Below are 14,795 nucleotides of genomic sequence, written 5' to 3' on the forward strand. Positions count from 1 at the left end.
ATAACAGTGTATATAAATGAATGTAAAGGAGACGCTCACAGTGCTCTTCTGGTGTTTTTGATCACTGACAGCAGTCTCATCACTGCTTCATCAGATCTTCTGTATTTCTGCAGTTCAAACATCTCTTGAGCCTTTTCTGAAATCTGGAGCACAAACACCAGACCAGACCACTGAGCAGAGGAGAGATTCTGTGCTGAAAGATTTCCTGAGCTCAGAGTCTTCTGGATGTCCTCCACAAAGTCATCTTTCAGTTCACTCAGACAGTGGAAGAGATTGATGGTCCTTTCTACTGATTTCTCCTTCTCTATTTTCTTTTTGATGTAGTCAACAGTGTCTTTAATGCTCTCTGCTTTGAGTTCCAGTCCTGGCAGTAGGTCCTTCAGGTCAGTCTGATTGGACTCCAGTGAGAGTCCCAGGAGAAACCGGAGGAAAAGGTCCAGGTGTCCGTTCTTGCTTTTCAAAGCCTTCTTGATTGCAGCCTTATGAAGCTGAAACAGTGGCTTTTTGGAGAGTTTCTGTATCATTTCTTTCCACCATTGAACAAATGGGTTTGCTTTCTTGTCTTTGTTAACAAAAAACACATAGAGAGCAGCAAGACATTCCTGTACACTTAGGTGTATGAAGCTGTAAACGTGTGTGTCTGAAACATTTTCCTTCTGAAACATTCGGGTGCATAACCCAGAGTATACTGACCCTTCATTGACATCTAGTCCACATTTCTCAAGATCTTCTTTGTAGAAAATCAGGTTTCCTTTCTCCAGCTGTTGAAAGGCCAGTTTCCCAAGCTTCAGAATAATCTGATCAAAAGACATTGCATTGTCTTTAGGTTCAGGGCCATCAGGGTTGTATTTTTTTTCCATCTGTTGCTGCTGAGAAATTAAGAAGTTTATGTACATCCCTGTGAGAGTTGTGGGAGTTTTTTCATTACTCTCTTGAACCAGTAGAGGTCGAAGAACAGTGAGAGAGATCCAGCAGAAGATGGGGATGTGGCACATGATGTACAGACTCCTGGATTTCTTGATGTGACTGATGATGTTCCCAGCAACCTCAGGACTGTTTTTGAGGAAGTATTGCTCTTTCTGCTCATTATTAAATCCTCGAACCTCTGTCACCTGATCAATGTAGTCACGGGGTATCAGACTGGCTGCTGCTGGTCTGGATGTGATCCAGATGAGAGCAGAGGGAACCAGATGTCCCTTGATAAGACTTGTAACTATCTTACTCACTGTTGTTTTTTTGTGAACATCTGTAAATCTGCCACCCTCTTTAAAGCTCCAAGGGAAGCGACATTCATCCAGTCCATCAAAGATGAACAAGACCTTACCATGACCTTTAGGAAGAGAAGGCAGTTTATTATCCTCACTAAAGAAGTATTCGTGAAGCAGTTCCATCAGACTGTAGTTCTCTGTAATCAGGTTTAGCTCACGGAACGGCAGAGGAAAAATTAAGGCTATATCCTGATTTTCTTTTCCTTCAACCCAGTCAAGGATGAATTTATTGACAGAGACAGTTTTTCCCACTCCTGCGATCCCCATCGTCAGTACCTTTGCGTTTCGTTTAAACATGTCCTTACACTTGATTGCCATCTCCTTGGCAGTCGGTCGGTTGTGATTTGATTCGATCAGTCTCACCTCATGGTCGCTCACTCTTCCTCCAGTCTCATTCTCCACCACATATAAATCAGTGTAGATATCATTCAGGTTTTTCTTATGACCCGTCTGTGAATTACCAACCAATATCCGCTCACACTCCTGTTTTAATATGTTCTTTAGTCTGCTACTGGCCTCTGTGTAATCGGGAAGAGTGGCTGGACTGTCGTTTGCAGGTAAGACTTTAAAAAAAGAGGAGAAAGACAGCAAAGACTAAGTGATCATGTTTTTCATAAAGTCTTAATAAATACAGTTGTATTCAGTTTTTGAATTCCTGAATAACTTCAGGTCATGCTGATGGGCATTATTAAAAGCCTTTTGAGTAAACATTGACATCTAGCACACCAAACTAGAAATGTAGTCTGTACTGTAGTAGGCTTAGGTTAGGGTTATTAGGGTTAATATTCAACAATATTACTGATCTGCCTACACTGACACTATTATATGAGAACTGAACTGAGCTGGACGATGACATCACTTTTTTCTCCAGAGCGGCTGTATAGGCAAGGCAAGTTTATTTATACAGCACATTTCACTCTTAGGATTGAGATGCTTACATTAAATGACAACCTCTTCCTAAGGAAGTATAGTTGCTCTGTCCTTTTTTATTCACAGCTTCAGTCCATTTATCCCACCTCAGTTTATGATCAAGGACAACCTCAAGGTATTTATACTCATTAACACTCTGAATTGGCTCCCCTTTAACACTCGTCACACTCACTGAAGACTCCTTCCTAAAATCAGTACACATCTCCTTTGTTTTTGAAATATTTAACTTAAGGTTTGACATGTCACACCAAGAAATAAATTCATTTAAAACAGGTTCATGACTGTCCTCATTCCCCTGTTGATTAGATATCTCCCTGAATGGGCACTTATACAGTAGTTTGTGTACAATATACACAGTAGGGGTGAGAGGATCCAACATTAGTAATTTGTTTCTCTGACAGTGATCCACCCACACTCACTCGTGTACTCCGTATCTTAAATAGTCCCGCAACCACAGAATCAGTCCTCCATCTAGATTAAACTCTGTGGCTAATATTTCAACTAACACAGATGGCAATATGTTATTAAAAGCTGAGGAAAAGTCAGCAAATAGGATTTTCATGTGATTTTTGGAATCTTCAAGATGCAAGTAAACAATATGCAACAATGGTAAAATTGCATCACGCACTCCCTTGTTTGTCTTATATGCAAATTGCAAAGGATCCAATACACTCAAAAAAATGGTTTTGTGGCACTGTTCTTTTTACCCAAATATATTTTTGTTAAAGTAACACACATATATTTCTTTTACTACCAAAACACTATTGTATCGCGTTTAATTAATTATAATTTTCCACTATACTTAATTATCGATCGTTAAACTAATGTAAAGTGTTTAATTTTGCAATAAAAAAAAACGATTTGACGATTTGCAACATATTGGATGAAGATGGCGTGCGAAGAAGGTGGCAAGGTGGCAGAGCTAGAAGTATCAGCCGTAAGAAAATATAAAGTTAATCTAAAGGCAAAGTCTTTCATTTCTGTTAGAATTTCGGAAGGTCTGTTCTGGGATGCTTTTAATATATTGCACAGAAAAAAAAATTTGAGCTTTCGAACAAATGGGTTTTTGGGGTGCGGACTGATGGGGCAGTGATCCCAAGCTTACCCCGTGAGTCAGTCCTAGAGCTCATTTGAATCCCATGATCTGGATACTCACACAAATGTGGTCTCCGATTATATACATTTGTGTGTGTAGGGACAAAAATCAGATGCGAAAGATAAAGTCCAGTTTGGCGTTGTTTGAGGGTGCCCGCGCACTTCGGGCGTACACACATTTGAAAAAGTGCATCATGTCAGAACAGAATGCCAATGAAATGTTTACCCGGCAAAGCTTTAAAGAATGAGCAAATAATGAACTTTTGTGATTGCGAATAAGTGCAGTGTCCTGTGAGTGTAACTGTACCGCTGCATTAACATGTTATGTGCGGGGGTGCGGGGGGGCGGGGGTCATGATGATTTTCACAATCATTTTTGGAGGGTCATAGAAAAATGTATTGCTGCCGAAGAGGGTCAGGTCTATTTTGACAATAGATCTCAAAACTCCCCCAGCAGCCCCTTAAATAAAAAACAAAAAGTCCCTAATTATTATTATTATTTAAAATTTAGTCTGGTGAACACTACTAAGAAAATAAAAAAAATTGTGTTACAATAACTTTTTTAGTGAACTTATAAGGGCAAATATCCCATCCCATTTTAGCAACCTTAATTAACATAAAATTATATTGCATTTTAATGTCTGTCTTTGCCACAGACATGACCTGTTCAGACATGTTTTTATCCTAATTCACTCTATTGAATAAACTCAATTCCTAATAAACTCAATTTATTATATACAGTATAGCTAGTGTTACAGGAGTAAGACAAAGCAGAAGCCTCCGGCAAAAAAAAAACAAAAAAAAAACAACAAAAAAAACTTCCATCGGTTCACTCGAGCAGAATCGGTAGCCTAGTTTCTGTTCCTGCATTCCTTCTGTTTTATTAACGTCCTGAAACCAATTTGATTAGAAAAAATACAGATTAATAAGTTTTTTTATTGATTTATCTTTTACTTTTTATAATGTAGCCTAGTTTATAATAATAATAATATTTAGGCTATAATAATAATATTAAAGGGATACATCACCTCTGGAAAGATGAATGTGTATTTAAAATAGGTCATTTATGTAGAAGAAATGTGAAGAAATTTTTTTTATTTGGAGCTTTCTAGACTTAGCCTGGGTTTCCCCATACTGCCTTGCTCGCAACGCGATTTTATTCACGCTGCTAGGCAGTCTGGACACCATGGAGCAGATTTTCCCCTGAAAAAGGGAACCAATCACAGAACGGGGAGGGAGCAGCAAGACGATGACGACACCGAAGCAGTTTGTTTATATCTATAGATCCAACATGGCATCAGACTCAACTTTACCTTCTACCCTCATGTTTATCTTGCACAAACGGTAATATTCGCTAAACGCCATCGTGTACAAATAAATCTTTGACCCATCGTCTTTTTCCTCGTCGAATTTCTGTCACTCTACATACGTCATCGGGTATAATTGAAGCGATTGGCTATGAGCTACGTACAGGCGCATTTGATAGACATTCATAGCGCCCAATAAACGGCTCTGGGCATTCGTAAACCACACCTCAAATACGAGAAAATGTACACGTGGTTCCCAGACCAAGTCTCAAATGAGACTTGGTCTGACGTTAGCCAGGCTATTCTAGACTAAGAAAAGCCAGAAAATGTATTTTTGGCTTATGTGGATGAAAGACAACAACTCCCAGAATGCACTTGCTTCACTACCCTAGGAGGCCACGCCTACCGGTAAGAGAGCGCAGTTGAAAACAAGGTTAGGCTACCAGTGAGTCACCGTGACGAGTATGCCTGGGATTTCGGGATCGCCCAAAATGTCCGGATTCGGCTTTTGCGTTCTACAGTCGCCATTCATTGTTTACTGTGGCGAGCAGGACGAGGCAGACGGCCGCGGGAGAACGGCGCGAGGCCGGTGGCGTCATTACTGAGACGCGCCGGTCTCGCAACGGAGGTCCGGGAATTTTCTTAGCAATGTTAAAACGCACATCAACCGATCACTTGTTTAGCGTTCATGTAAACACTACATTCAGATTCACCGATCAGAATGAATTCAGTTAGATTGAAATGATGTTTTATTAACAAGGTTCGGGAGGAGCACGTTCAGATAATTAACACAAGTGGAGAGCACTCAGCAATCAATGGTAAGAGGTGTGTATATATACTCAGCAGTCTCACCTCATTCCATTGACAGTTTTGCAGCATGTAGCCCGACAGTATCGTCCTAACAGGTCCGAATCGAGCAATTCCCGTCCGATAAATAATCTCTCGTCTTTGAAGAACCTCTGCCGCAATCCTCTGACCAATATCGCGGGCGTCAGGCTTAACAAACGGGATCATAACCGCGGGCGAAACATCCACGATCTCCTTCCGCGTATTTCTCTACACCGGTCCATACAATAATTCCCGCCATAGAGAAATGGTTAGTAAGGCAATGCCGCCCTCTTCACGCGAGGGAAAGGGTCTTCCTCCTTCATCAGGCCGCCACAGCAGGCCCTAAAGTAAGCCGCGCCGTGCCGCGACGCGACGCAGATTCAGTCCCGGCCAGTCCATACTCAACGTTTGCCGGGTCAACTCAGTGAGTGCTCAGCTCGGCCCTTCTCGTGTCTGTCTTGGTTGAGCTTGGCATTGCTTCAGTTGTTTGAGTCACGAGCCAGTCATGCCATCTGTATACAAATTTGATCGGGGGAATGCACGTTTTAAATTGTTTCTGTACAAATGATTTACTGTCATACAGTAGGTCGCACGTTATGTGCAGATTGATCACAGAATCATTAAGAACCTATCGTTAACATTGTCCTGCAATTTATCTGAAAAATCTCGTAAATCTATTTATAAAAAAAAATTATAAAAAAAATAAATATATATATATATAAAAAAAAAAAAAAGTGTAGGCTATACAAGCAATGTGTTTCATGCCAAGAGTTTAGTAATCCTTAATTGAAACACAGTTAAATAAATACAAGATGCCTACATTTATGCAAGCTTTGTCTTTTACCATAAACCGTCTCTTTTGTACTTAACTAAATAAACTTCAGACAATCAAAATTGTTCAAAACGCAAACTGTTATCTTTGCTCGGTCACTTAAACTTCAATGTGATTAATCCTACAAGGATTTCTTCTCGCCTCCTTTTTCTCGCGTCTTTGATCTAAAGCACAAGAAGACGAGCGTCGGCCCGCTAAGCCCTACTCTCCTCCCCTTGTTCAGCCACACACCGCAGGAGCTCCAGGTAAGTTTATCCACTGCTGCAGAAGTGATGTCTCCTCTGGTCCTGGAGGAGCTCAATTTCTCTGGCAAAATTTTCTCTAATATTGCAACAGTAATGTCTCCTCTGCTCTCACTAGAGCTCTGTTTCTCTGGCTAATGTTCTCCACTGCCACAGCAGTGATGTCTCCTATGCTCCCACTGGAGCTCTTTTACTCTGGCTAATCTTCTCCACTGCCACAGCAGTGATGTCTCCTCTGCTCCCACTGGAGCTCTTTTACTCTGGCTAATCTTCTCCACTGCCACAGCAGTGACGTCTCCTATGCTCCCACTGGAGCTCTTTTACTCTAGCTAATGCCTCCACTGCCACAGCAGTGATGTCTCCTCTGCTCCCACTGGAGCTCTTTTACTCTGGCTAATCTTCTCCACTGCCACAGCAGTGATGTCTCCTCTGCACCCACTGGAGCTCTTTTACTCTGGCTAAATTCTCCACTGCCACAGCAGTGATGTCTCCTCTGCACCCACTGGAGCTCTTTTACTCTGGCTAAATTCTCCACTGCCACAGCAGTGATGTCTCCTCTGCACCCACTGGAGCTCTTTTACTCTGGCTAAATTCTCCACTGCCACAGCAGTGATGTCTCCTCTGCTCCCACTGGAGCTCTTTTACTCTGGCTAATCTTCTCCACTGCCACAGCAGTGATGTCTCCTCTGCTCCCACTGGAGCTCTTTTACTCTGGCTAATCTTCTCCACTGCCGCAGCAGTGATGTCTCCTCTGCACCCACTGGAGCTCTTTTACTCTGGCTAATCTTCTCCACTGCCACAGCAGTGATGTCTCCTCTGCTCCCACTGGAGCTCTTTTACTCTAGCTAATGCCTCCACTGTCACAGCAGTGATGTCTCCTCTGCTCCCACTGGAGCTCTTTTACTCTGGCTAATGTCTCCACTGTCACAGCAGTGATGTCTCCTATGCTCCCACTGGAGCTCTTTTACTCTGGCTAATGTCTCCACTGTCACAGCAGTGACGTCTCCTATGCTCCCACTGGAGCTCTTTTACTCTGGCTAATCTTCTCCACTGCCACAGCAGTGACGTCTCCTATGCTCCCACTGGAGCTCTTTTACTCTGGCTAATGCCTCCACTGCCACAGCAGTGATGTCTCCTATGCTCCCACTGGAGCTCTTTTACTCTGGCTAATGTCTCCACTGTCACAGCAGTGATGTCTCCTATGCTCCCACTGGAGCTCTTTTACTCTGGCTAATGTCTCTACTGCCGCAGCAGTGATGTCTCCTATGCTCCCACTGGAGCTCTTTTACTCTGGCTAATGTCTCCACTGTCACAGCAGTGATGTCTCCTATGCTCCCACTGGAGCTCTTTTACTCTGGCTAATGTCTCCACTGTCACAGCAGTGATGTCTCCTATGCTCCCACTGGAGCTCTTTTACTCTGGCTAATGTCTCTACTGCCGCAGCAGTGATGTCTCCTATGCTCCCACAGGAGCTCTGTTTCTCCAGCTAATTTTTTCTACTGCCGCAGCAGTGATGTCTCTTCTGTAGTACTTATCTGTTAAAGAGCACTCAATCTCCTCTTTCTTTCCTGTCTCCTCTTTCCGTCCAGCAAGCATTGGTCTCACAGCGGACGGAGTGAGAACTTTCCCAGTAGAGCACTTACGTTTTCTCTTTCATCCAGCGATGCAGTGTGAGAAAATCTCCTGGGCAAGCACTAATTTTCCTGTTTCATTTCCGTCCAGCGAGCATTGGTCTCACAGCGGACGGAGTGAGAACTTTCCCAGTAGAGCACTTACGTTTTCTCTTTCATCCAGCGAGCATTGGTCTCACAGCGGATGCAGTGTGAGAAAATCTCCCGGGCAAGCACTCATTTTCCTGTTTCCTCCTTTCCGTCCAGCGAGCATTGGTCTCACAGCGGACGGAGTGAGAACTTTCCCAGTAGAGTACTTACGTTTTCTCCTTCATTCAGCGAGCATTTTGGTCTCACAGCGGATGCAGTGTGAGAAAATCTCCTGGGCAAGCACTCATTTTTCTCTTTTCCATTTCCTCTCTCTGTCCAGCGAGCATTTGGGCTTAGCGGAAAAGCGCAAATCCTCCCGATCGGTCATTGTAAAACTACAACCGCTCCCCGTTCGCAGACCAACAGGGGCCGTCAGTCCAGGCAGTGAGCCACCATTACGGGCCTCCCCGGTCAAGCATCCAGGCCCCTTCTCGAGTCTTTAGTCCGGCGGCTGTCCTCTGCTCTTTAGCCTTTTGGGGGGAGTACTCTGGGTTCGGGCCGAACTCCGAGCTCGGAGCCCTCCCTCCGGACAGCACGCCATATACGCATTAAACCTTACCCCTTCAAATTATATGTAAGTGTGAACTCGTGAAACAAAAGGTGTGCATGTAAACAATGAATGGCGACCGCAGAAAGCAAAAGCCGAATCCCGGACATTTTGAACGATCTCGCCCGCCGGACAAGTCCGGGAAAAAGAGTATGGTAACCCCTACTACTCAGCTTTCTCCTACTATTCAGCTGTCTCCACAGAACAAGAGCCTGCTAGCTTAGCTTCCAAAGAAAGACGGCTGACTGTGTGTACATTCTGTGAGTGAGATCCCACCCTCTATGGGCGGGTTGAAAACATGCGGAACAGCCCCTACTACTGACTGTAGTCTTAAAAAATGACGATTTTTGCGTCATCTGAGGATATTTTCCAGACAAAAAATACATAAATCTCTCCTCTCAGGGGGATATGAGGGTGGAAAGCATGGTAATTCGAAAATAGTACAGGTTTTCTACTAATACAAAGCTTAATGCTAAATCCTGAAGTATCCCTTTAATAATAATAATATCTCTCTTTTCTTTCCTTTTATTAAGGCCATATCAGCTTTTATGTATATATTCAAGGCAAAAAACAGGTTTATTTGTTAAAAAATAGAACTAAATAAGATGCAAAACAAATTATTTAAAGTGAAAAGGCCTACCTTTCTCATTTGTCTCGAATCTAAATGTTTCTATATTTGTGACTCATGCTAAACTATTCAGCCTATTTATTATGTAAGGCTGAGCTTTGTTCTTCACTGGCATTATTGATGTAAAATATCATCTTTCCACAGCACAGTGAGGCTGTGGTCACGCCAAATGTCACATAAACAGACAATTCAAATGGAGCAGTGTAACGTTTGGTTGACTGTATTTTATTTAATTAATGAACAGGCTGCGAATATTTTGTGTGTGCGCAAGTGAGGCAGTGCGACCTCTGGATTTGTTTCTTCCAAGAGAGTAAAATCATTCTCTCTGTAATTTATGGTCATACAGATAAAAGCAAGACATAATTCATACATTTACAAAAGATAGTAAAATAATGAAAACAAACAATGTCTCTGTTTGCTTTACTAGATCTATGGAGCACGCCACAATGAACTGAAACTCAGCACGTTTTCTTTAGTTTTTAATGTGTAATATTTAAGTAAAATATATTTCAACCTTTTTTAGAAGAATCTGCCAAATGTTTATTTTCACAGCAAAACATAAAATAAATACAAAATAAAAAGGTTTTAGTTTAAGTCAATGAACACAAAAATACGACAAAATGGTCATGTCAAAACTTTATTTTTTGAAAGTGGTCATACATATACACTACAGGTTTTATTCTTTTGTGACATTTCACTTTAGTTTTTAGCTTGGCCTACTACATTTCAGTGTGTCCACCCTGATTCTTCACCACAACTGGAAGAACTTTATACAGCTTATTTATGTATTTGTTGCATAATATATTATGTATTTGTTGCAAATACTGAAACCTGCACTGAAAAAAAAACTATAAGTCAAATTTACTTAATTTTTCTTTAGCAAGTTTTTGCACAAATATTTTTAAAGTAAATTTCATACGCATATTTTTTAAGTAAATTTCACATATGGAATTAAGCAAACTCTACTTAACTAAATTAAGTGAAAGTAACAAAGAAGATAAGTAATTTTAACTTGGCTAGTAAAAGGTTGAGCAATATCTATTTAGTTGAAGTTTCCTTTGCAATACATTTCACTCAGACTATATAACATTTGATTAAACCACACGTTTAAAGTGTATGCTTTACTTAGAAACATCTAAGTAATTAATACAGTCAATAATGTGTAAATCACCATATCTACACATCAGAAGTTACACATGATGTGAACGGAACGCAGAGACCTCAATACTTGGTAGACAATACACAATGACAGTAACATTTGATGAATCGTTTTTGTGTTTGAATGTGTCATTTTGAGTAGAAAATGAACTCCAAATGTCACAAAATGGCAATTTACTAATCCTAACAACAAAAGCAATGATAAAACAGTGGAAATACAGCTGGAAAACAGTGAAAAATCAACCTCATTAATTATTCAAGGCCCAGTGCATGATGGGAACACCAGTATCAGAAAAGCTGAGTAATTTTACTTAATTTTTGTAAGGGTTCTTCCATAAAGTTTTCAGGAGACACGCATGGAGTCAACAAAGTGTATTTTTATTGACTGCAACACATACTTAACAACACTTTGTGCAGGGAAAAAAAAACAAAAACAAAAAAAAAACACTGATTCATAAATTGTGCATCAGCACACAACTGAGTTCTGGGTCTCAGATGTTTACTCAGGGATCCCTCACCCGAACTAACTCAGCCACAGAAAATGAAGCCCTTTTAACAAGCTGGACCAAACCATTCTTATGATTACAGGGGTCTCACAAGTTCTCAATTACATCAAACTTAAAAGGGTGAAAGAAAGAAATACTTCTATACACAAACTCACATAAACAAAATAACAATCACATTTATCATAAAGTCATAATGAAAATACACTTAAACAAACACACACAAAACATCTTTTAAACATTCAAATTAACACACAACCCCCTGGAACATTATCCCAAAAACTACATTTCCCATAATTCCTAACTGAATATATAAGGGACACCAGGAAAGGCCGTGCCCTTTTAATTCCAAGCTTTTGTTCCATGCTGCAGTCATGGAGCCCGGCGGAACCACGGGTAAGATGTACACATTTAAACAGACTTAAATAAAATGTTAAACCCATAACTTGGTTGTGGTCTCATTTACTCACTAGCGTGCACTCTAGAAATAAATGATTATTGACTTTGTTGCTCATTGGGATTTACAGCACCAAAGAGACATGTGTTTGGGTAGATAACATTTAAAGAAACAAAATAATTAGTAAATAAACAGACAAAAACATTAATCCTCTAAAACAAACAAAATATCACTTCATATTCAAAGTAAACTAAGTGCTCATTCAGTGTGGCCTTAGCCATCACAATTTTATAACGTTGATATTTACGCTGTGAAAGTCAACCTTTTCTCACCTCTCATTCACAAGGCATTCAGTGTAGTTTAAGATTAACCGGTTTTGCCAGTTTTCTCAACCCAGAATTCGGGGGGTTGCTGTCGTCTACATTTGCAAATGAAATTTTCACATGTTAACCTTGTATATTCATTGTCATTATATTATCATACTATTCATCAACATATAGAAATAAAAAGAATACAATGAACAAAGTGTTTAAGATAACACAGAAGTCTCTGCATAATATTTCAGCCTGATCTCAAGGCATTCGTGCCAGTCACGAAATACATCGTTTATTGATTCGTGTTCACCTGTGTGGTGGCCTCTTCGGCAAAACAATGGGCAGAATGGCGGCTTGGTTATCAGCATGATGAATAAATGATATTAGCATTAACTGTATCCAGAAAGTACGGAAGCCCTGAACCGCAAGGTGAGAAAAAAATAAAGAAAACTTATCTCGTTATTTCGACTTAATAAGTCGTTATTTCGACATAATATCTCGTTATTTCGACATAATATCTCGTTATTTCGACTTAATAAGTCGTTATTTCGACATAATAAGTCGTTATTTCGACATAAGTCGTTATTTCGACATAATAAGTCGTTATTTCGACATAAATATCTCGTTATTACGACATAATAAGTCGTTATTTCGACATAATATCTCGTTATTTCGACATAATATCTCGTTATTACGACATAAGTCGTTATTTCGACATATCTCGTTATTTCGACATAATATCTCGTTATTACGACATAATAAGTCGTTATTTCGACATAATATCTCGTTATTTCGACATAATATCTCGTTATTTCGACATAAATATCTCGTTATTTCGACATAATAAGGGGACATTCTAATATGCATTAAGCTACATTTAGCGTTCTTATAATGAGTTTCTATGGGAGGAAAATGCTTAACGTCAAATTAAACGCTTTGCGTTCATATTCTGGACTTATCTGATTTTTGTAGTAGCCTATAGCCTACTTTATTATGATTTTAGTATCATATTGATTAATAAATGCACGCACAATTATCCGTGAACTTGATAAATGTTGCAGATATGTTTTAGGCTACTATCCACAAACAAATTGCTTTCAATTATGTGTGCAAAATTCAGAATTCAACGAATGCAGTGCAACAACAACAATAATAGTTAAATTAATATTAGTATTATTAATAATAATAATAATATTAAAGGTCGCAGTAGTGCTAGGCTAAGGCAGTGCAAGCCAAGTCAAGTAAAACAGAGTTTCTTTGCGTTCATAGTCTGGACTTATCTGATTTTTTTGTTGTATATGATTTTAGTATCATATTGATTAAGAAATGCACGCACAATTATCCTTGAACTTGATAAATGTTGCAGATATTTTAGGCTACCCATAAACAAATTGCTTTCAAATGTGCAAAATTCAGAATTCAACGAATGTGCAGCGATTTGTACAAATAGAGACATTTTTGTGTATAAAAGACATTTTTGTTTTATTTTGTATTAGTGATTATAATTTGCGCGTCCATTTATTGACGTCTGAGTCGATCTCATTTGAGTGTATTCGGCAATTTGCTTAACGTGGAATTAAACGCGTATATTCTGAGCTCATCAGATTTTGTTGTGCATATACTTTATTACTATGATTATTTACTGTGTTTGGTCTGTTAGTAAATATGTTAAGATTTGTATTCATTTCGATATGCCACTAGAGGGCAGAATAAGACCGGGAATTATAGAATGCATTGTAGTTATGTTGACCTACTGTTTTCATAACACTGGATATTCTACTAATTTACACTTTTCTAAAACGTTGCATATTAATGGCAATTAACTTTGGCAATTACACTAATAATAATAAAAATTATAACAGCTGCAGTAGTGGTATAAGGCAGTGCAAGTCAAGTCAAGTAAAACATAGTTTCTGATCTGCAAAATAGGCTATCTGCGATTGAGTTGTGTAAAGTTAACAAATAAACCAAATCTAGATAAACTATCAAGCTGGCTGAAAGAGCAATACTGACAACAAAACTAGCACAAAACTATGTGTAATTGCCAAATGTTAAACAGTTTGAGAATTCATGAGTAGGCCTACAGTTTATAAACTGAGCGGACGGGATGGGTACTTTTCAATTAACATCTCTACTACATTCATAATCTGGACACCTGTTGGGTACGCACTGCGCAGTGTAACGAAATATTGTCTCTGCTAGTGTCTCAAGGACACTTCTCTTCACTTCAAAATCTTTTGTTTATTTGTGATAATCTTAGCACTTTATTATTATTGTCTAACCTGTATTATGACTGATATTTGACGAATTGCCTTGTTCCTTTTTTTGTAAGTTTTGGACAAAAGCGTCATCTAAATATGTAGCCTAAAATGTTATTATTAATATTTGAGTTTATAACTATAAATGAGTTAACTTAAGACAGTAATATGTTTATCATAAAATAGTTTATGAATGCTATATTTGTAAGCAAAAATTATGCAAAAAATGTAGGCCTATTTTATCCAAAACTGTAAAAGCGTTTATAAAAATAAAGCATTGATAAATCATATTATTAAATTATATTATGGCAAACATATTACTCTATTACTAAGTGAACTCATTTATAGTTATAAACTCTAATAATAATAATAATTATTATTATTATTATTACATTTTAGTCTACATATTTAGAAGACGCTTTTGTCCAAAACGTACAAAAAAGGAACAAAGCAATTCGTCAAATATCATAATACAGGTTAGACAATAATAAAGTCCTAAGATTATAACAAATAACCACAAGATTTTGACGCCCATCATTCATATTAAATCGTCTATTCCAACATATTCCACCATTATTGTGGAGCGCACACTGCATGATAAGTCCAGAATTCCACTGTTGATAGGAAGATGCAAGTGATCTCGCCGGCATGGAGGCGCCGGCGAGATCATTTGCATCTTCCTATCAACAGTGGAATTCTGGACTTATCTGATTTTTATAGTAGGCCTAG

General features: G+C 39.1%; 1 protein-coding gene across 2 annotated transcripts in view; it reads right to left on the bottom strand.

Annotated features, from left to right (window-relative positions):
* The window catches only part of LOC311081538 (protein NLRC3-like), a 90,870-nt gene that overhangs the window by 53,015 nt on the left and 23,060 nt on the right, over positions 1-14,795 (bottom strand). For both annotated transcript variants that reach the window (XM_084112083.1, XM_084112084.1), the window contains exon 3: positions 40-1,831. In XM_084112083.1, coding sequence (XP_083968209.1) covers positions 40-1,831 — 1,792 coding nt within the window. The remainder of the gene's footprint in view (positions 1-39; positions 1,832-14,795) is intronic.

The sequence above is a fragment of the Abramis brama genome (assembly GCF_963993115.1).
Source record: "Abramis brama genome assembly, chromosome: 4".
In the NCBI taxonomy this organism is placed as follows: domain Eukaryota; kingdom Metazoa; phylum Chordata; class Actinopteri; order Cypriniformes; family Leuciscidae; genus Abramis; species Abramis brama.